We start from the raw sequence: 23,177 nt of genomic DNA on the forward strand, positions 1-23,177 counted from the left end.
ATAATGACACTGCTTCATGAAGCTTCATCAGACCATCACTAATCCACCACCTATTAGTGAAAACATTTCTTTGCTGGAGTTCAAGTAAAAACATGGACTTTGCTCTGGTCCTGGACTGGTTCTGAACGGTTACCTAAGAACAATTACCTAAGTTCGTTACATAAACACGCTCGGACTTGAAATCTGTTCTAACAAAGAACAGATGTGAACATTATGTTGAGAAAGAAAAAGAAAAAATGGCACCAGAGGCGACGTGCGGCGTCGATTCAAGCCAGAGACGAACGACCCGCTACAGAAAAAAAGCCGTGACACCTTCAAACATCACGATAACGCCGGTTTGTGCTAAAACGTGACGGGATGGAGAACATGTGGGCAACAGCTGTGACCGACACGTGGAAAGAAAGGAGCAAAAAGAGTAAAAGAGCGAGTGAGCAACAGAGTATATTGAACAACAAACCATCGTCTTTACATGAGAAGGCAATTTCAGGCTCAACAGTACTTGAACTTTGACATTAGAGGTGTACAATAAATAGCCGGCTCGGTTTGGTTCTGGAGGAAAAAACTTCATGAAGAAAGAAAAAAAAAAAAAGGCAATTCCTCGAGCGAGAGAGAGAGAGATAGAAAGAGAGATAGATCTGTTCTTATAAAACACGAACACACAAGTCAAATCTTTATTACCCCACGTCACAGGGCACACACAACGTTCAAGTATGCCTGAGGAACTAAATGGAGCAACGATAAAAACAACAAAAAAAAAAACATAAAGAGATAAAATGCATTTTTAAAAATAAGTGAACTGGCATCGCATTTCACAAAAACTCATAAGCTCGTGATTTTGGAACAATTCACTGTAAAGTGCTAACTGGTTTTTTTTTCCGAGCTGAGACAAAGCACGCGTTCCCTTAGACCAATCACATGACTTTACACATGGAGGTTACAGTAAAAGCCAGTCGTGGACCACGGTTCATTGATTAGTCCTTTAATTAGATTAACTGCTTCCTTAAATTCCTGGTTAGAGCAACAACCGCCGATTACAAACGCTGGTGTGGTCACTACAGCTTCTCTCCCGCTTATGACATGCAACAGTATTCTCGAGTCCTTCTAGATCCGCTTCGATGGACGTGGATCCTTAAAGCAGAGGGCTGGGGTGAGGGCGGGGAGAGGAGGGGGGGGAGGAGAGCGACCATCAAGGAGTGCAGGAGACCCTCCCGTACTCCCCCCTGGACGTCCTCTCCTCCCCGCGGTGGAGTTGGGCCGGCGGGGGTCTGGCCGCCGTCCTGCAGGTCCTGAGAGTCCACTGTGATGTCGTGCCCTGCGAGGCACAAGTTTAAAAAAAAAAAAAAAAAAAGAAAGAAAAAAAAAAAAGATCTAGAGGGGACCAGGTCGTGGCGCCCCCTCCCAAGTGGACCTTTGCCCTCCCTACCCCCCCCAAAATTCCTAACCATAGAAAGGTAAAAACAAGGTACTGCAGGATGGCTTTACTCCTCACAGTCAGTGGGGGGAGCTAGAGCCCCTCGTGGCTGAGGTGCGGTTGGTGGTCTTGCGGCTGTTCTGGCGTGTCTGATTGGTGGCCGAAGGTCTCCGAGCGTCAGGCTGGCGCCTCCCCAGGGGGCCCCTACGAACGCCCCTCTGCCCCGCGCGGCCCCTTCCGGCCCCCGCTGGTCACTTGCGCGAGTGCAGCGTGTCCTGGAACTTGGTGCTGGTGTAGCGCACGTGGAAGCCCTTCTTGTTGATGGTGTCGTCGGAGCGGAACTTGATCACGATGGAGTCTCCGGCCGAGTAGATCTCCTCCGGAGGCTGCGGGGGGAACACAACGGGCGAGACTTAGAACCTCAAGAGCAGGACGGAGCGAGCCAACCCGCCTGAGGGGAAGAGGCCGAGTCGGGGTCCGTGACCGGGTCCAGATTGACTCTGGTTCCGGCCTTGGCAGCAACAAAAGAGGCAGAATATTGTGTGATGATCATTTCCAGGTGCAGCTCCGGCTCTAAGCGGAACCACATAGTGCTGCGCTCCGGAGGAAAATACCCGAGTCAGCAGCTCTGGCGAGGAACAGTTGTGGATACACTTTAAGTGGGTCTTCTTAGGGGAGTTAGAAAATGTGTTTTTTTTTTTTCTTAACTAACCTGGAAATAGTTGCAGGAATTTGTTCATTTTTGAGTTGCAATTAAACTTCCGGCCACTAGATGGCAGCAAGCGTAACATTCTCCACGGTTAAAGGATTCAATGAGATCTCATCGATGACTGAGGACAAGAGGATACGGTCAACTCCAGCAGATTTTAAAAGCTAATGTTTGGACATATTTTGGTTTCAAATCAAATGAAAGCAGTTACGACTTAGTCAAGAGTCATGTGGTCTGTAAATCCTGACTCAAGTACTCGACAAATATATACTTGTAACAGTATCACTATATATAGTTGCCACTTTGTTGTATTCAAGGTTATATTTTCACAAGTTTAGTTTCAAGCACTTGAAAGACACGTTCGCTGTGAGGACTCGACTGCAGGTCCAGAGGACGTAAAAAGGGGAACTTAAGTGCTGCCCCTACATTTACTCATTTCCTGCTGCAGCCTCAGGCCCCTCTCTTTGTAATTTAATTAGTCTCCATCCTACTTTCGAGTGTGTTTCCAGCAGGTTTAAAAAAAGAATGCTGATTGAGGGGGTGCTCTCTCGGGCTCCCCCAGGTCTGCGGGCGTAACTGGCCCCGCCAGAGCTTGTTAGCAAGGTGTGCTAATGGAATCAATCTGCTCCCTGACCAGTCTTTCTTGAGCCCGCCGGGGAGACCCGGAGCTGCCGACTCCGTGACTGACCACACGAGTGGCTGACGAGTCCACTGACGCTCTGGACTTGATTCAACAAACCCCAGAGCTGGTCGACTCGGGGCTGCCTTCAGTAAGACTCAAAAGTTATGCAAGTGAAAAACACTGACCCCAGATCCGCAGTAGCGTCCGAGCCTCGGGGACTTGGTGTCGGCGCCGTCGAAGAGTTCCATGTAGTCGTAGCCGCAGTCCGCCTCCTCCTCGATCTCGAAGGTCTGGAAGATCAGCTCCACGCCGTAACCCTTCTCCGCCGCGATCACCCACTGGCAGTCCGACGCCCCGGGGTAGTTGTTGTCCCCGAATTGGGCGTGTGAGAAGAGGTCCTTGGTCTTGACCTCGGCCTTCAGGCGACCTCCGCACTCTGTGAGACGATAAGTTAGAACTTCTTCAGGACCATCACTCAACTATTGGTGGCTTTTAAACCTTCATTAATCTTTCCTTCACACACGGTCGAGGATTTTTTCTTAGTAGCACGAGTTAAGGTTGTGTACTCTACTGATGCTCAATAACTCAACTTAAGGAAGTATTGGTTAATAAATTATATATATATAATGTTTAATAAATACATGTAACAGACATTTGGAAAATCTTTGTTGAAGTCAAAAGAAAATGAGACCTTATTGCAATTTTTTTTTTTTTTAAAGCCAAAACATAAATGTGTCTAAAAATAAAATGTATTGTCACTAAATAATATATTAATATAATAAATAAATGTATTGTCACTAAATAATATATTAATATAATAAATAATAAAAATAAATATACACACTCGTTTATCCTGAGAAAATAGTACTGTACTTACTGTGTCAGTAAAGTATATCAAGATATCAATTTAAAATTAATTAATTTAATAATTAAATTATTATAATTAAAATCATAGGAGAATCAAAAAACAAAACAAGTCCATATAACAATATCTAAATATATTTAAACATTTTTTACAGTTTATTTCTAAGACACGAAATAATCAAACAATAAAAATTATAGAAACATTTTAGTCGTAAAATGAACAATTTAAAATGTTTTATAGTTTTTTGTTTGACGTCATGAGGGCCTTGTAAATACCACTAAAGGACTGTGTTGGTCTCTGTGTCATCTTGACCTTTAAAGTATATACTTTATTGAATATTGTTTTGATTTTAAGCGCTTTGTGACCCTGGTCTGGAAAAGTGCTCTATAAATACAAATTACTTACATTTTGAATTGAATTCTATATTTGAAGTTTAACAGATGTTATATATATGTATATGTTTATATCATAATAATTATTTTAAATTGGTGAACCAGATTAATATTTACTGCATATTGTTATTTATAAATATTGATTTTTCATTTTATATTGAGTGTAACATGTATTGAAGCATCATCGTGTCAACAGAGCAGGAATGTTAATACTCCTGTAAACAACGGTTCTAAATCTAAATATACCTGCGGTGTGCGACGCCTCGAAGCCCTTCTTCTGCACAGAGTTGTCTGAGAAGAAGCGGACGAACAGCTTGTTGCTGCTGGAAGTGATGGGCGGAGGCTTCTTGGTGCCGCAGAACCGACCCAGACTCTGCGATTTCCCGTCTTTGCCGTCGTAGATTTCGATGTGGTCGTAGGCGCACTCGATGTGAGCCTCCATGTCGATCTCGTTAAAAGCCTGCAAACACAGCCGAGGTTCATGAGGGCAGGAGGACCAGCATCATTATCAGCTCTGAGGACTAAATGAGACGAGAGCGAGGCGGGGGGGGGGGGGGGGGAGAGACGTACGATCTTGATGCGGTGGCCTGGTGTGGTGGTGAGTGCCCAGGTGCACGCCTTCTTGCTGGGGTATTTATCGGGCCAATTAGGGCTGGTGATGGTGCCGCTCACACTATTCACAGTGTGATCACAGCCAGCTGCAAGAAAACAAAAGAAGCTCAGTCACGTCCCGCTCCTTCATTACATCTCATTTGTTCTTCTTCGTACCTTCTTTACAGTCGTGTTTGTTCTCGTGCAGCACGAAGCCGCTCCGGCACTGACAGCTGTAGCTCCCGAACGTGTTGACGCATTCGTGCTGACAGCCGCCGTTCTCCTTCGAGCACTCGTCCTTATCTGAAGCACAGACACACATCCTTAAGCCCGGGGCTCCAACTCGCGCCGCCAGGAGACTCACCTGAGAAGAACTGGGCTTTGAAGCCCTTCTTGGACACGGTGTTGTCCGACTTGAACTCGATGCGCATGTTGTTGTACTGCGAGGTGATCGCTTCCGGCTTCTCGGCGCCGCAGAACTTCCCGTGCAGTTTGGAGTCCGCCGAGAGTCCGCTGCGCACCTCCACGTAGTCGTACTTGCACACCTTGGAAGGAGAAGCACAGGTTTGTTGGTCTGGTCTCGCTTTCGATCAGGTGATGAAATGTGGGGCCGAGAAGGAAGCGTGGTCGCAAAAAAAAAGCACAGAACAAACCCACCCCGCGACGATTGATAATAACCCCGGTGCTCACATCGTTCCCCTCCGTCTCGAACACGTCGAAGAGCAGAGTGATGCGGTACTGTGTGGGGGCCACCAGCTGCCAGATGCAGTTCTTGTTCGGGGGGTACTCTCTGGGCCAGCCGGGGCTGGTGATGGAGCCGTTGAGCTTGGTGATGAAGCCTCCGCACGCCGCTGAGGAAATATGAAGGAATGAGACGTCAGATTTGGCAAAACTTCTCCATAAAAACCAGAGAAGAAGAATCGCTTCGTCCTCACTCGAAGACACGCGTGAGATAAGACTTTAAGATTAATTACATTTCCATGAGAACGTTTTTAAAGAATTTGAAGGATTCATAACGAATGAGCTTGTTTTGTGAGATAGTGAAGAGAGCGTGAAGAGTTATGAGGAGATACGAGACCATTTAATTTATCAACAAGACAAGAATTTGACCGAGTTTGACACCAAACTTGGATCATCTTTGAAAGAATGTTCAATCACACATGGGCTAAAATCTTTAGCACTTTCTCAGTCGAGGACATATGAGGAGTTTGATTTTGACGTCATTCTTTGAGGCTCAATTTATCTTAATCTAAATGATCTATGCGTTGGTTTTCCATCACCAAAACTAATTCCAGGTTTACTTGTATTAATGAAAACTAATCTTTCCATTATCTTATCTTAATCATTTACATATGAATAGCTCACCATAACAACATGAATCCACTCTTGACTTTGAACCAATCATCAGTTGGGCCACATTAAATGTGTGGATTTGTCCATAAGTTTGTTTATTCCAGAGGCACGTGTGTCATTCTTATCATTGAACGCTTCATTAGGGACGACAGATACAGCAGGAAGGTTTGCCCGGAGCGGACAGATGTCGGAGCTGGTGTAAAATAAGTATTTTTATGTGAACAGATGCGAGTGATGATGAATTGAGTAAATGTTGAGATAAACGCAGATACAAACAAACCACTCAGATGTTTGCCAACATCCACCATCTGGTCACTTCTTCAACATAGACGTATGGATATTTAACTTTAGCTTTATTTTTTTTCAGGTGCCATTATATTCTATGACTGTAGCAAGATGAAAGAAGGGCTGATGAAAAACAGCCTTTATTTAATGGGAAAAACGTGCTCGTATTAATGCCATGACAGTATTAAAAACAGCTGAATTGCAATTTTAATTCATTGAGATATATTTATATAGATATTAAGATGGAACTATTTTCATAATATCTTTTGGACGGGCAAATATTTACAGTCAAAGGGCCGGATGTGGACACCAGTTCGCACTTTTCCCAGGTCTGATTCCAGAGGTTTGTTTATTGAACGATGTGTCCGTTTCATCAGTGTGTACAAGTTGCGTTAAGTTGTGAAAAACAGCCTCAGAACAAACACACAGTGGACTTTGTCATGTTATCCAGGGTCCCGTACAACTGCAGCCGCAGGATCTTTGTCAAGATGACAACTCCTCACCAACAGTCCCCCGTGCATCACGCTATGGTCGTGACATTTCACTAATTTCCCATTAATATGTATATTGCTGTGGGATAGAGGGACCTTCATTTTAATGACCCTGTCACAGTACTATGGAAGTATGTCAGAATATTTAATGGTTGAATTGAACATTTTTTATTTGAAAAACTTTAAATTATTTTATCGAAATGCTTTAAATGTTTTTTAAAAGTACTCCATTCATGTTATACATTTGTCGCCATTGTTTAATTTGAATTCAATATGAAACATAAGGTATAATAGTGGCACAATTTTTGTATTTTATCTTAAAAAATTATTCTTTTAGAGTTTGATATACTCATTCAAAATTGTTGTATTGTTAAGCCTTTATTAATACTTTTCTTAATTCAATACATCTATTTTTAATTAATAGCCTTTTTAATTCAATATAAAATGTAGTTAAAATACTGGCAACCTTTTTATATCAAATTTAAAATGTTAGTATAATAGTTCCAACATTTATATATAGAATATAAAAGGCTAACCATTAAAAAAATGATTTAAAATAAGTAATTTGGAAATGTTGGTTTCTAAAATAGAGAATTAATAAAATAAAACAAATAAAATTCAACCTATCAATATAGACATTTTTTATTTCAATTGTTAAAAAAGAAAACAAATTCAGCCTTTAAGTCAACACAAGTTAAGTCTTATACAAGGTGATAGAAGAACCCTGCGATGACAGCTGACACTTTAAATCCTAAAAAAGGTTGTCTTGGAGGCGTTACAGCTGATCTCAGCTCTCAGGTGAGGAGATTCCAAGTGTGAGTAGGTGTCAGTAGAGACGCAGCATTTTTAAGTAAATGTTGTTTTGTTAAGCCCTCAATTAAAGCCAAAAACATACACGAGTCCACGAGGACCAAAGAAAAACAAACCAACACAAACGAGCAGAAGTCGATCTTGTTACTACAAGAGTGGATTTTAAGGAAGCGCTGCACGTCTGCCCTCTTTGTACTCACCCTCGCAGCTGCGCTTGTCGGCCGCCAGCTCGTAGCCCGGGTCACATGCACACTTGTAGCTGCCTAGTGTGTTGACACAGCGTTGCTCACAGCGACCGTTGTCCGGCTTGGAGCACTCGTCCATCTCTGAAAAACAAAGACGTGTTCAAGTCCTTGTGGTCGGCCCCCTCGCTAGTACCAGTGTAAAAGAGTTAAAGGTAAGAAAACAAGCGCCGGAATCACCGTTGAGAAAAATAAACGTGGTTTTACAAGTCGGAGTGAAAACGACGGGGAGATATACAGATGTGACCTTCACCTTTTTTACAAACCTGATCTAAAGTCTGACCTTTAAAGAAGTTGGCAGCGAAGCCGGCCTTGTTGACGGAGCCATCTGAAACGAATTTCATCCACAGCTGGTTGGAGCTGGTTTTGATGTCATCGGGTTTATCGTAGCCACAGAAGCGGCCCAGAAGGCGACTGTTCTCAGAGTTCCCGTCTCGCACCTCCAGGTAGTCGTAGGCGCAGCTGTCGTGACGCTCGATCTGACAAGGTGAGGAGAAGTTGAGTGTGAAGTAGACGCCCCCCCACCCCTGGATGAATCTATCTCTGGGCTTATTTACCTCAAAGGACTGGAAAGTTAGACCCACATGGAACCCCTGAGCCACAGTGATCTTCCACACACACACTTTGTTAGGTCTGTAGTCATCTGGATAGTTTGGAGACTGGATCTGGCCGTTATCCTTCTTCACCTCCCCTCCACAGATGGCTGCGTGTGACAATGAAAACAAAACTGTAGGTCGAGAAACATGTGCTCAAAGTTCTGATTTATGAAAAAATGATTAGTTTGGTTGCGTCGCAAACACACACGGACCCACACCCTTTCTCTGCACGCCTGGAAACAATGGAGCTAATCTGTGCTCCGGCCAGAATCTGATTAATGCAGCGCAAAAAACGTCTGACACATCAGCATTAGTGGAGCCAAAAATGTGGATTTTTCTGCAAGTCTTGGACATTTTGTTGGAAGCGCGTCGGGTCAGCTGAGCAACTTCTGGATCGGGACGCAGGAATGTTGGGGAGTCGCTGCTTACCCTCATAAACTGCAGAGAAACCTTTCCCCACCCAGTTGCTGCTGCTGCGGAACTCAATCCACAGCCGGCTGTCGGTGGAGATGATGGGCTCGGGGAGTTTGTCGCCACAGAATCGACCTGGAAAAATGACGTAAAACATAGGATTAATTCATCCTGCGTTAAAGCTGGAAGTATCCGTCAGGTTCATCAGGGCACAAGCAAAAAAAAGCTGAGAGCTACAGAGCCTGACAATGGTGGTAAACACACTTTATTACTCAAATGCCTCATTTTATGTTTTATTGCCATTTTATGATGACATTTATTTAGAACCACAAACTAATTCTATCCATTTTTTATATAAAATCTCAATTTAAAAAAGAAAAAACGGATGATGTAGAAATGTCAGCCATGTAACAGCCCTGCTTTCAACTTTCCATCCTTTTAAAAATGATTAATATACTTAACTAACTTATTTTTAGGACTAAACTTGTGCGCCCCCAGACCAAATCAACAACTACTTCGAACAAGTAATTTATTTAGACATTTGGCTTTAAGTTTCTTTTTCTAGTTCCTCAAAATAGATATTATATATATTATATATATCTGATACTCCTTAAATAAAAAATAGATTTAAAACAAAATTACAATCAATTAAACAACAATGGTAAGCTTATATATTTATAACATTTGACTTTCACATTACACTAAGGCATCTTTTTTTCTTTTTTCTTTTCGTTTTTCTTTACGCTTGATGATAGTCTGATGAAGCTTCATGATGCAGTGTCATTATGGTCAGAGACCACTAGATGGCGGTCTCTGCACTATTTTACTTTGTTTTGTACGGCTGTTCTAATGAAACATCATTTTTAAACTGAAGCGCCAACTTCTGACCTCTGAACAACATGACACTGCTTAATGAAGATTCATCAACACATCACTACCTCTAACCCTTGTGTAATCTCAGGATCAAGATACTTTAATATTTTTTTCTCCGACTGACCTTTGAGTGGTGCTTTCCTCCAGTATCCATCCCTGATTTCAACATGGTCGTACCAACACAGATGGCTCCTGTACAGATCCATGGAGGTGAAGTTTAAGATGATCTTTTAAAAAAAAAAAAAAAGGAGAGGATTTTTATACAGAATGAACATGGCTAATGGGTTGTTCTTATTGGTACCTTCTCTCCGGGGGTCACTGATATCCTCCAGATGCAGTGCATGTATGCCGAGTATCCATTTGGGTAACCAGGGGAAGAAAAGTTCCCACTGCTGTCCTGCAGACTGTCTCCACATCCTGTCCACAGAGACAAACACATGAGCTCCATGCTATGACATTTCAGAACCACACATGAGCAGTTTGCCAAGTTTTTCATCTGATCTTTTTTGTTTTGAACATGTCTTTTGGCAGTGAATACGTTCAAATCACGACACATGTGCCGCGGACCATAAAAGTACTGGCTCACATCTGTTCACTGTCAACCATAGACCTCCCCCCCAGCCTCACCCCTCAAGAGTCCAGTTGATGATCACACACAAAGGAATAGACGGAGAGAGACACAATCTCAGAGCGTCCTCTGAAAATAAACCTGGTACTCTATAAATAACTGAGCTCTCTAGAGGACGTGATGCATTATGTACGTGATGCCACTGAAAAACCTCACTTGAGCAGGCAAAACAAGATGTATTTCATACACAAACCGATGCTTGTACAGGGGGAGTTATGAGACCTGGAGTAGATTTGTGCCTAGGAGCTTGTCTCATTTTTCACATTAAGACCTAAGAAAAAATGGAATATAATTCTTCAAATAAATGCTGCCTCAACATCTCAAAAAAAGGTGGAAGAGAAGAACCTTTAGCAGATACAGATGTGAATCACAAACACTCACTGGAATCTCAAACAAATTAAAGACTCATTCCTGTTAAAGCCATTTTGGACAGACTCATCCCTCATAAAGTGCCACATCAGCAAGTCAATGCAGAGTTTAAGGGAAGACAGAACAAATCTATTTGCAGTTAAAACCACATCAGCTGGGTTGACCATCAATCTTCAAGCTTTGATGCGAGACTGACCTACAATTAACGGCCCAACGTCAAATCTATTAACCAGAGGGTCTGTTTTCATTCGGCATCTGCTAATGTAGTAAATTCTGTTTACTCAGAATCTTCTCGTCGCTCTGTCAACGTAAACAGAGTAAGTGCTAAAAGCCCTGAGATTACATAACCGTACAGTTTACTCCGCTGTGATGTCAGAGTTCCAGTCTTCCTTTTAGTCATTGTCAAGACCAGCTGTTCTTTAACATCTTTCTGGGAAGTGACGACCAAGTTTCTGTTTGTGACCTCCTGGTAGTCCTACAGTGGGACTCATCAGTCATGGAAACCTGCCTTTATATTTTCACTAGATCTGTTGTGCACATCAGTAAATCCTTCTAGCAGACAGAATATGTCATCTTGGTCTTACTGGAGCATTTGTAGAGTTTGCGTGCCTGTGTGATATCCCCTTTGCTTAGTCTGGTTCTCTGGCCAATGGGTGGTCGCACTCCATTCACATCGTAGCGTGGCAGGATGGTATCCAAGAAGATGCCCCTGCAAGTGATGAAGGGAGATTGTTGTCAGTGTTTATGCTTGTTAAATCGGGAAAACACATCCTACAAATAAACAAAACAGCAGCTTTCAGGAAGAATTACACACACAAGACAGTAGAAATGTCCTTCTATTCTATATCAAGTTGGATGTACAAAATATAAATAAATAGAATAGCAACTTTTTTTTCTGAAGCTTCATGTATATATCGACTGTACTTGAGAAATTTCATCCTTGCCCTTTTGAAAATCCAATACCAGTCAACCACCAGTCCACATAGCTTCTTTTCACACTGCCATCTCACTTGACACTTTGCTAGCTCTTCATCTTCATTTTTTCTCCAACTCTCGGTGAGCAACGGCTTGGCTCCCGAGCCGTTCCCATGGTGACATGCCTATCAACACTATGCATGTGCAAACAGTGCAGCTTGAGCTAACAGTTTAGGCTCTGCCTGCCTGTTTGTCTCAGAGATTCCAGGAGCCTGTACGCTGGCCGCTGGTGAAAAAACGCCACTCCAGCCGGTGTCAGCGCAGACAAAGGGCACACTGGCAGGTCTCTATTTGAGTTGGCGACACTCCAATCTCGGCTCCCGAAAAAAAATATCTCCGAAGCACTACCGGGGGCGGGCAGATTTGTGGGTATAGCAACAAAACCCCCCCAACCAAAAGAAAAACTTGGGGATCCAAGTGAGGAGCATAACATCAAGACGAGGCATGAAATTTTTCAAGCAGCCGGTCAGCTGAGGCCCGGGCTTCCCACGGTGATTTACTGTACAACACAACAGCTAATAACACGACGACAAAAAGAGACACTGGCACAGGTACATAAGCAAATCCAAGACTTGGAAAAAATAAACCCTAAGAGCAACTTGTGAAAAGCTAATAGATCCCTGTGAACCTCCTCCCCTCGCCCCCCCCACAGGGCCAAACAGTCTTATTGATTAACACAGTTGCACAAATTAGGATGGCAACTGTGCTCGACTTGGACTGTGAACACAGCAGACGGGATTACCAAACATAAACATGGTTTAGGTCAGGGCTGCTTCATTGTGCAGCAGGCTGTAGTGCATACCACAGATTTACAAGACCAGGGGGCTAAACCCAGAGTGAACTCAGAGCCTCGGAAAGTACAGCTGATGGCAAACTAAACAGAAACAGGATCATCTGCTCTCGCTTTAGTCCATCAAAACAACATATACATTTCTATAGAAACACATACTTCTGAGGCACAAAACAAAAGTGCCTGTGCATGTATTTTATACAAACACAATCTTTCACAGATACGGTGTTTGAGCCGAGAACCCATTTGCAAAGTCTGTTTAGACAAAGATTCACTCTCCGCTTCCTGGAATCACTTCACAGCATGAGCATGTCAGTGGATTTTGGGGAGAGGCCCTGGTCTTTAGAGGTGAGTGAAGCACATAAGACCACCTAACAGTTACTATTTCTTAAATAGAATGTTTGGTTTGACAAGTACTATCTAAAAATAAAATAAAATCCACAGATTGCATTACTTTTATCTGTTTTTTTTTATTAACAATCACACCTCACATTATTATTATTAAACACTGTCAGCTCCAGAAGATTTAGTTAATCAATTCTCAATAATAATAATAATAATAATAATAATAATGACAAGCCTTTATTATTAAAGACACTTACTATTTGTTTAGGTTTGGGGTTTAGTTTGAGTTAGAGAAAACATCTGCACTGTTAAAACACTATTGTTTAATTCAGGTTTTATATGGATTGCGTAAGAGAATATAAAAATGTGCAGGTTCAGGACTGTGAACGGTCGTGGTCAGTACCTTGTGAATGGTGTTGTGCCCTTGAGAATATATCAAATGCCTATTGCTCAGTAAGAGCTGTCAAAAGTGATCATATCGCAGGAAAGAAAGAAACAGGAAGTGTGCTGGAACATCTGTTCCTGCAGCTGTTCCTCTTCTCTGCGTGCATGTTCAGAGGAGGTGAAGGTCAAGAAGGTGTACAGTGGCACTCTGAGATAAATTCTTCTTTACCAATTCATATCTTATTGCCAGGTCGTGCTTCACTACGAAAATAAAAGTGTTCTTTTCAGGGTGTGATTTAGCAACGATGACTCAGGGGCAGAATCTGAGTCAACTTCCCTTAAGCTATCAATTTTAACTTTTTAGTCACCCATCTGCCAAATAACACTTCAAATTATCCATGGTGTGTCATTGGTCATTCTCAAGTAGGATCAGTCATTTGGTTCTGTGATGACACCCTACGCACGGTTAACTGTCAGAGGGACTTTTCCTGGACATAAACAAGTGAGCACGCTAATAAACAGTGTTGCTTTCGAAACCAGAAATCTGGATTTCCTGTTCAGTTTGTTGGTTTACTTGTTTGACCAAACACTGACTTACAAAATCTAGACTGTGACCCAGCTTCAGAAGAGTGTCAGTAGCTTTCCATGATGTCAAAATGAGCAAAAGGACAAAATAAATCCTAACTTAACTTAATATGTAAGCGAGTTAATTAATTTTAAATATGTAATGAATGAAAATGAATTCCCAAAGACCCTTTTTATTTATGCTCATACTAAAACTTGTTATTTTAATGATTATGGATCATCCGAGTTTAACTTTATCATGATTTTTAATTTTTAGTTTAGTTTTACGCTTTTATTATCGTTATTTATTATTAAAATTATGTTTAGACAACAAATGCGGAAATGTTTGAAACATTTTTGATTGAATTTTGTTTTAAAGATTAAGCACTTTTGGCCCAGTTTTTAAAGCAGGGATGTCGAACTAAAATTACAAAATTGGGCCAAAATGTGTCACGAGTCAGGTTCAAAGTCCGGACAAAACCTTTCTTAAACCAGAAGAATGAGTCTATTTGTGATATTGTATTTCAACAAACACGTTCATCATTTGACATCTCCTAGAAAGAACCTTATATCCCTAAAATGTTGACTGGTTCAACGCTCAAAGCTGTTCCTACACATTCTTAACTCGCCTGAGGTGCTCATTATACTAATAATCACCAAAAAGCCTCTTCAGGTCCATAATGAGGTGTTTAATGGTATGAAGCAGAACTTTTACTGGAGGAGTTGTTGGAGATTAAGCAGGGGAACTGCTGCTGAGCAAGCCAAACCTTTTGGACTTCTGCTGCTTTACTGCTGCTACATCCCCCCCCAAAAAAACACAGCAGGGACCATGAAGTGAGTTGTAATAATCGAAACAAGATGATGGAGAAAGTCCCAAACATCTTAAACAGCTATAAAACACACTTGCTGCCCTTTTTTATTGTATTCCTGATTCAGACGTGTCAGATCTATTAGTTGTTCCTACAGGTCAAAATCAAAGCATGAATATGAGTGTCTAACTCAATTATCTGAGAAAATCTTTCATGAGTCCAAAAAAAGGTATGGTTAACTAACAGAATGTGGGTCTGACTTTTCATTCTTTTAGACTAAATTTAAATTAATTATCTCCGTGTTCGTCCTCCTTCACCAAACTAATAACTTTTACTTTCATTGTTGACATCCATCAACTCTGTCCCTTAGCTTATCTTTATAGGTCACCAACATGAATCTACTTCATTCTAAGACAATTTCCCGGTGGGCCACGTGAGGAGACTTGGCAGGCCAGATTGAGCCCACAGTGATCAAGACCATTTAAAAAAAACAGTGAGCCTTGATCTTGGAATAGTTGCATTTAAAACAAAGACTTTTATATCATCCTGGTAAAAGTCAGGATTTTCAAAGTGTCATGTCCTCAGACAGACAGCGTATCAGATTTAACTAGTAACAGAGAATTAAAGGATGCATTAGGAATTTTGGAATCAATCCATATCACTCAGTAAAAAGTTTGTGTAAAAGGATGGAAATTTCTTGACCTGGTATGACCTCACACAAGGGCTTTTGCTTGTACCTGGAGAATGTGTTCCTGGCATAGTGCATGATGCTGTCGAAGTCATAGACCTCTCCTAGAGAGTCCACCTCCCCGGGCTCCATCTTCAGGAAGTTGTACTCCTGTCCTGGAATGGAAAAGATGGGTGTTAGTGGTGAGACACGGTGAGTGTGTTGAGGTCACTGAGCTAATTGTTCCATTTGAGAATAAAAAAGGATTTTAAAACCATATGTCAGCTCAGACCAGTGCTTATTTTAACACCGTTTTATTGCCGAGCTGTGACACAGTCGCGAGGACCTAACCTGGTTGAATGTTGTCCCTGATGATGCTGACGTGCTCGTCTCGGTCGGGCCTGGTGTGCTCATGCCAGAACCCGATGACATGACCCAGTTCGTGGACCACGATTCCAAACTTGTCACAGTTTTTTCCAATGCTTATGGCCTGAGGGCCGCCTCCACGACGTCCCACATAAGAGCAGCACCTGTGAACAAGCAGCCGGACACACACACACACACAGAGAGATGTGTGTTAACAAAGTGAAAATATTATGACGATGTGAGTAATGAAACGAGTGGAGGAAAAAAAAAAAAAAAAAAAGGGCGAAAGGAATGCGTCTCGGGCTCAATACTCTACAGTAGCCCTTACGTTTCAGCCTGCACTGCGCTTATTTAATGGCGCTTGTAACGAGAGGAACATTACTTCAACAACCTGTGGTCTGTTTTACAGGGAGTCGTACGAGGAAGCCGTCACCCGCTCGTACAGCAGTGACATTCATTCATCCCTGTGCCAGTGCAGAAGCCGTGGCTCTCTATCTCAGCGTGACATGAAAGCTTCAGTGTGGGAGGACGGAGGACGGACGCACACATCTCGGCCCTGTGGGCCAGACAGCCGCTCTCTAATTACCGCGAGCCCAGCCAAGCTCTCTCGAGACACGCCTTGAACTTTGCACAGGACAGATGGGGGCCTGCTCAATATGCAGCGGAGTGGAGCGTTCCCACTGCTAACCACTGCCGCCTGCGTGGATAATGTCATCCCTGTTGCCCCCGGGGCCAGTCACCCGGCTAAAAATGGCTTTCTAAAAATTGCTGGAAAAAATCTCTTTTGATGAAGATCAACTACTCTTTTTTTTTTGTAGTGGCTTCAAGATAGATATCCTGAGTTTGATCCTTGGCAACATAATTCTAATACTGGTCTGCATTCCTAAAAGTAGCAAGTTATGACATCATTAAAAAGGGCTGCTCCAAACCACAAAGCACCAGTGTGAACTCCATGTGCATTTAAGCGAGGAGAACCGCTGAGTAGACGGTGACTAACTTTAGTGGGGGGTAAAAAGGGATTAAGAGGAAGTTTCTCTGCTGGGAGCCGTTCTGCTGGCCAAGTGTGACACGAACCCCCTCGGATTCAGGAAACAGTCCTGACCACTGATGAGCAGTTGGGTGCCAAATATGAGCAGTAGCCGTAAGAAAGAAAGGGTCACCGGCGGCTGCTGTGCTTCAACACGGGGGACGTGCAGAACCCCACTGACTCACCCACATGGTCGGTAGGTGAAGACAATGTAGCTCTCCTCCTGGGTTCGCTCGATAAAGGTCACACAGGTGTGCTTCTCCCAGTGTCGCATAGCCTGCCGGAATATGGCTCTCTGGCTGCCTGAGTGAAAAAGACAGAGATGGATCAGTGAAAACAAACACACACACACACACACAGTTTAATTAGAGGATCTCTTGAGAATTCTTCCTCCAAAAAACGAGGAGCTTCGAATGAAAGGAAGAGTGTTTTGTAAACATCCCAATGATATGTCTTACAGCTAACGATTTGATTTTACGTCAGCAGAAAACTTTATATCAAATCAAGGATTTCAAAAGTTACAACATGAAGATAAGAAAACAAAGTCATTTTTTTTTTAAAAAAGAAGAGACACCATTTTCCTGAGCATCTTCTCACTCTGACAATAAAATAAGAAGCAGGAGAGTCACTCTCTTTTAGCTTCCCTTTAACTAGTGATGGGGTGATGAAGCTTCGTGAAACTGTGTCATGTTGTTTAGAGGTCATTAGGTGGCACCATCAGGTTAAAAATGATGTGAAGTTTCATTAGAACAAAGAAAAATAGTGCAGAGACCGCCATCTAGTGGACTCTGAAAATAATGACACTGCTTCATGAAGCTTCATCAGACCATCATCACTACATTTTACTCCTGCTGCTACTCTTCCATCCACCTTCATAATCTAGTTAAATGTAAGTGAATGGATAACCTATAGAATATGGTCTACTTGACCTACAAAAAGACATGACAGAAAGAAATGTAGAGGTGATTTGTGGGTGAAAAGATCATCACCTACCAGTGAAATTACCGCTGATGACATATGGAATTACACCTTCAGGCCAAACACGCTCGGGTCTGGAGGTGGCGGCTCTTTTCCTGCGGTGGGAGCCTTGTCTGTTTTGTCTATTTCTGAGGGATGAACCTGTTGGGAAAAAAGATCAGATCACAATCTTCTCATTTGACAGACAACTTTACCTTTTGGTCCATCAATGAATTACATTTCAATTAAACACATTTGCAGTAAGATAGACTATTTTTAATGAATGCTCCCTGATAACCTCTTCAAGCTGAGACCACGCAATTATTTTTATTTTTTAATGATACCTTGAACACAAACTGCCTCAATACATAAATGCATTTGTAATGCACATAAAAGAGGGGTAACCATGGAAACAAAGCAGTCACATAAACCTTATGATTACAGCATCCCCAACAGAATCACAATTAGCTCAATGTCATCATCATCAAGCCTGATGTATTATCTGTTTCCAGACTTCCATTGTCTGAATGAAGGATGGATATCAATGAGGTAATGAATCAGATTGTTGATAATGAAATATCATATACGTTATGCCGGCTTTGATATGTAGCATGTTCACACCATCCCTAAGAACTTTTACAGTGAAAATAAAAATGACACAAAACACCTCAAGTTTAGCTCACGACTGTCACCAATATTTCAGCCACGATTGAGTTTTACACCCCAGATATATATTTAGAAATAAAGGGAAATGTTTCCACTAACACAATGTTTGATAAGGTTCTCACTTTCAATCTAGTCTCAACTCAAACAACTTTTTTAAACTTTTAGATTTTAAGATTTTAGATAAAAGAAAATAAAGAGAGCAGATATTATTTATTCCTTTTTATTTTCAACCAAACCCAATATTAAGTCCTTAGACTTTATTAATGTTGTCGTTATTGTCTTTTGTTGATGTTGGCAATTGTATATCGTTATTAAAGTTGCTGCCATAGGCTTAAAACTCTGGTTTCATCCATAAAGTCATGAATAAATCTTCTGAGAAACTCTTCAAAAAAGCTGTGTTACACTTGTCTTTTTTGAAGAGTTTCTCAGAAGATCTATTTGTTGCGCAGTGATGGAAGTAAGCATTCTGGTTTCTGAAAATATTGTTCTTGGACCCTTAAATCTTTCGTTTTTTCATGAGGACAATAAACCATCACTTGTAAACCACGTTCCTCTCGTCATAAAAAAAGTATTGCTGGTTTACATCTTGGATTTAACATCATAATAAAATGCTTGAAAACCCAACTCTGGTGTAAAAATGTTTCAGCCTCATAGTTTTTGTGTATGCAGCCTCTATTTATATCTGTTGGATTAAAAGAAAACAAAGATGCGAGACAAAAAGATGTTCTTTATTGCATAACTCATATTGTGCAACATTTTTGCTTCAATTAAATTTAATTATCAAACAAATGATGATTTGCAGTTTCCTTAGCTTCCTTGGAACAATGTGTTCAGTTGAATGTCAGGCCGCCAAAATTAATCTTCGCTGCCTGGCAAGATCAATTAGCGTGCACACACTCGCATGTGCTGTAGGAGTGTGATAACAGCCAGATCTGCTTAGTTAGCTGATGAGAAGTCGCAGCGGAGAGTGTTTTAATTACAACATTAGAGTTTAAAGCAACATCTGTTATAGTCGAGATTGTGTATCGACTTATTGGACGCCTGTTTGTTGTCGGAATTCTCTGCTTCGTGATTCATTTTGAGCCGGGGACGGGTACAAGGAGTAAGTGCAAATGGGGTGAGCAGTGCAGAAGTACAATCCAGCTGCTGTGCTCAGGTTTATTTACCCAGAGTGAGGACACCAGTATGCCCAGCAGGCGTCTGACTGAAATTAGATTTCTAGGATTCCCTCAGTAAGTAATATAAACAACCATTATTATCAGAGGAAATACACAATACTCATGTTCTTAAGGTCAAGCCAAAATACAGGAGATATCATCATTTTAAAAAAAAATTAAAATACGCCAAAACTCGGTTACCATTTAAGATATTGTCACATTAATCAGACTTACTTTGATCCACTATCATAATAACTAAACATAATATTCTTATACTTTCTCTTTCTCTTTTTAAAGAAAACTTCTACTTCTTAACACATTTTGACCTTCACTGAAAGAAATGTACGCAGCGAGATGGCCAACCTGTTTACACATGTTTGTTCACGCTCACTTTGGTTTATAGGATTGTGCAGCCTACGGCATCTGGCTCCTAAATACACCTTTTCATTTTAAGACCAACGTTTAACCTGGTGAAGCTCAGCAATTACTGTTGCACGTGCTTGTAAAGGTGTCGCGATGTAGAGAAATAACATGGTAGCAGGAATAAACATTTGCTTGCAGCTAAAGAAAAAACACAACAGGTGCCATTTCAAAAGGAGGGGGAGTCGAACAAACTCTTGTTTGCGTTAATGTAGAAACTAAGAAATGAATATGAAAAAAAAACATTTGTCTTACCTGTATTTGTGCGATTGACAGTGTGGACCGATCTTTGAGCCAAATCAATTATTCTGTCCACTTTAAAATACCGCAAGTCCTCCTCATCCAGGGCAATGTCTCCCAGGTACGCAACTGAAACAGAGAAAGGTCACAGGTCAGACCGTTACATGGCACGAACAATCGGGAGCGTCGCTTCACACCTCAATGGCCTCCAGCCCTTCCTGTTGCTCAGACTGAGGATACACGGAGTCTCAGTTGCAGCGCATGTAGAAGATCTGGAGTCCGTAACAAACACATAATAAAGTTCCTTATTTGTTTACCATGCTCCAGCATTTAGACCTATATAGAGCTGTTAAACAGCAGCGTGTCAACAGGAAGCCAGCCTTGACCCAACTCCAAATTATAGGTTATAAATGTAAACAAGATATACACATGGGTCGGCTCGGAAATTTATAAATAGGTGAAGGACAAAATCCTACTGACTTAATTCAAAAAATTGCTTTACACTTACATGGGCAGTTAATAAGATCTGGAGAGACAGTCTGGATATAGGTCACCTTGAAAATGTAATTTCTTTTAATGAGGCCAAGGACAAGGAAAAAGTGCTTTACTAGAACCATAAAATGAGAACATTTACACAGTGTATGTCTGAGCTTGCTTAACCTACGTTCTGCTAAGTTCGGCTAATAGTGCCGACAGTATTCCTGAATTTTTGCCTGGGCTTGCAATCCTGCCGAGGTCTGTGTGATAAAAGGAGGCGATGGTTTGAAGTGTTAGAGGGTTTTCGAACAGGAGCGAAGAACTTTTGGCAACAAGTGAAATTACACATAAAACTGTGACGAGTAAATCGCTGTTTGTTGTATAACAATAAACATATTAGGTTGAGGTTAAACTAACATTGATTAAACACCTAACAATAAGTCCTCAATGTATTAAATGCATACAGATATATAAACATGGTTTGAATTACACAATAGTTTAATCTTATTTTTTTTTAAATATATATATACAACATTAAGCCTTCAAATGTATCCACCATAATGCTCCAACCAATTGAAAGATGTATTGAAGGAACCTCCTGTAGACAAAGTGGAACACAAAGGGGAAATAACGTCAAACAAATGAGGAATAAATATGTAAAATGATCTTTAAAGCAGTTTAAACCAAATGCCTTCTGGACGTGTATTTAGTAAAGTGGGGGGAGTGGGGGGGGGGCTTAACCCTGAAGGGGAATGATCCGAGAAAGCCACTAAATCTAGAAATAATTGCAGGGATACAACCTGAAGGTGTTTGTTAAACATCTGAACATGTAATTTCACAAAGTGTCAGCATTAACCCGAAGCTTCTAACACAGTTAAATAACCATGAGCGTGCATGTCTGAGTAAATAAACTGTATTATACAAACAACTGCACACATTTATCCCACCTAGACGTGAAAGACACTTCACCCTGATTGCTCCTGATGGTGAACTTGGCGCAAGTGTGCATGCCTACTCCCATCAGTATGTGTGAATGGTTGAATTTCCCCTCGCGGGACTAATAAGGGATTCTAAAAAAAAAAAAAAAAAAAAAAAAAAAAAATAGAAATGTCCGCCATCTTCCTCACTTATGAGTGAAACCAGATCAACATGAAACGGAAACAAAAAGAATTGATCCCAGATCCCATTTCTCAACATCGATCTTACTATCTGGATGTGTTTTTATTGGAAACACTCGGGTCTCCCACCCTGCAGGCTAAGGAAAGAACACAACAGTCTTTCAGATGAGAGGTTAATGACAGGTAATAAGGAAAGGTGTAGGTCAGCGCTGGCGGGACTGGACATGTTCAGGGAGGATGACTTTAAATTCCAGAGCTCAATGAGATTCTCTGATTCACAGGTTACACCGATCTCGGTTGTCTAAATCCCTTCAGAATCGAAACATACCACTAACAACCACCGGTGGTACCGACAAGCGTGGCCAAAAACACAGCAGATGAGTAGAAGCCGCCAGCTGTCGGATGGTATATGAAGGGTGGACAGACTGCGTAAGAACATTTATCTGGCTTTTTACATGGTCTCATCTGAGAAGAACAGACAGTTCCTTCCCAAAAAGAGTCAAGACCAAAAGGTAACATCTAAAAGTCAAAACAAAAGCTGCGCACATGCTGATAATAATTAAACTTGTTTGCAACAACTGCGACCCCCCCGGCCCCCTCCACCAGGTTCACAGAGGTCCCGGCTCTTTGGCCAAAGCTGAGGACCAAGCGCCGTGATAGAGACAGTACAGTTAATCCGCAGTGTCATTGTTCCCAGACACCAGGAGAGATAGAAGTGAGCAAATGCACGACCGGGTGGCTTTAGGACTCATTTCCCTCGGGCACAGCAGTCGTCCTGGAGACGCTGTAGCAGGTTTATGGAAAGACTCACAGGGATTGTGAATTAATCCCCCTTGACTGCTGACTTTAATTATCCACAGACAGTTTTAGGAGTCATTGTTTTAGATATTAGGGTTAAGGGTTAAGAATGAGACATTGAGAAGATGCCAAGTTATTTAAACACACCCAAACCCTCATGTACAATATATAGAAAACACACTACAAGAAAATCTCTATCAGATGAAGACTCTGTGCCACAATTTGAGTATTTACGAGTTGAGGTTTGATTCCTATACTCTCGTATAAGAGTGAGGCTTAAGAATTTCAAACTGATTTTGCACCGAATAAGACCTCATATTTATAAAAATGGGAAAAGAAACCATCAGAATAGAATAATTATTAATCGAGTGGCAGCAGCAGATGAAACTCCAATAGTGTCAGAAAGCAGCCAGCCTTAATGGCCCCCGAAGAGGCTTTAAGACGGTAAATTAATCGGCAGCAAACTCCCAAGCTGGAGGCTGAGGAAGCTTTAACGTCAGTGGACTTACAGTTAAACAATTATGTGGCAGATGTTGAGTATACATTTCCCTCCTGTTAAAATCTCAAAACGCATTTAAATGCTTGGTTTTGCTCAAACATTTAGATGGAAACAATGGCGTTACAAATTACTGAAACAACCTGGATGTGAGCTTAAATCCCACCTCCCTTTGTCACAGATTTTTTTGAGTTCATCCAAACAAGCCTAATCCCTCTCATCTCAGACCTCCCCCTCGTAATCAGCATATCCCGTCAGATTACACACTGGATC

General features: G+C 41.6%; 1 protein-coding gene across 1 annotated transcript in view; it reads right to left on the minus strand.

Annotated features, from left to right (window-relative positions):
- Positions 1 to 657: 657 nt before the first annotated feature.
- The window catches only part of bmp1a (bone morphogenetic protein 1a), a 28,191-nt gene continuing 5,671 nt past the window's right edge, over positions 658 to 23,177 (minus strand). Inside the window, exons 2-20 of the mRNA XM_087794759.1 lie at positions 20,031 to 20,144; positions 17,569 to 17,694; positions 16,761 to 16,878; positions 15,534 to 15,712; positions 15,253 to 15,358; positions 11,233 to 11,357; positions 9,953 to 10,068; positions 9,776 to 9,878; positions 8,797 to 8,913; positions 8,329 to 8,474; positions 8,055 to 8,250; positions 7,730 to 7,855; positions 5,281 to 5,441; positions 4,955 to 5,135; positions 4,768 to 4,893; positions 4,570 to 4,697; positions 4,246 to 4,459; positions 2,928 to 3,178; positions 658 to 1,797 (exon numbers count right to left, since the gene is read on the minus strand). Of these exons, the coding sequence (XP_087650885.1) occupies positions 1,663 to 1,797; positions 2,928 to 3,178; positions 4,246 to 4,459; positions 4,570 to 4,697; positions 4,768 to 4,893; positions 4,955 to 5,135; positions 5,281 to 5,441; positions 7,730 to 7,855; positions 8,055 to 8,250; positions 8,329 to 8,474; positions 8,797 to 8,913; positions 9,776 to 9,878; positions 9,953 to 10,068; positions 11,233 to 11,357; positions 15,253 to 15,358; positions 15,534 to 15,712; positions 16,761 to 16,878; positions 17,569 to 17,694; positions 20,031 to 20,144 (2,768 nt within the window). The 3' untranslated portion in view covers positions 658 to 1,662. The remainder of the gene's footprint in view (positions 1,798 to 2,927; positions 3,179 to 4,245; positions 4,460 to 4,569; positions 4,698 to 4,767; positions 4,894 to 4,954; positions 5,136 to 5,280; positions 5,442 to 7,729; positions 7,856 to 8,054; positions 8,251 to 8,328; positions 8,475 to 8,796; positions 8,914 to 9,775; positions 9,879 to 9,952; positions 10,069 to 11,232; positions 11,358 to 15,252; positions 15,359 to 15,533; positions 15,713 to 16,760; positions 16,879 to 17,568; positions 17,695 to 20,030; positions 20,145 to 23,177) is intronic.

Source organism: Callionymus lyra, chromosome 1, assembly GCF_982586985.1.
Source record: "Callionymus lyra chromosome 1, fCalLyr1.hap1.1, whole genome shotgun sequence".
NCBI lineage: Eukaryota > Metazoa > Chordata > Actinopteri > Syngnathiformes > Callionymidae > Callionymus > Callionymus lyra.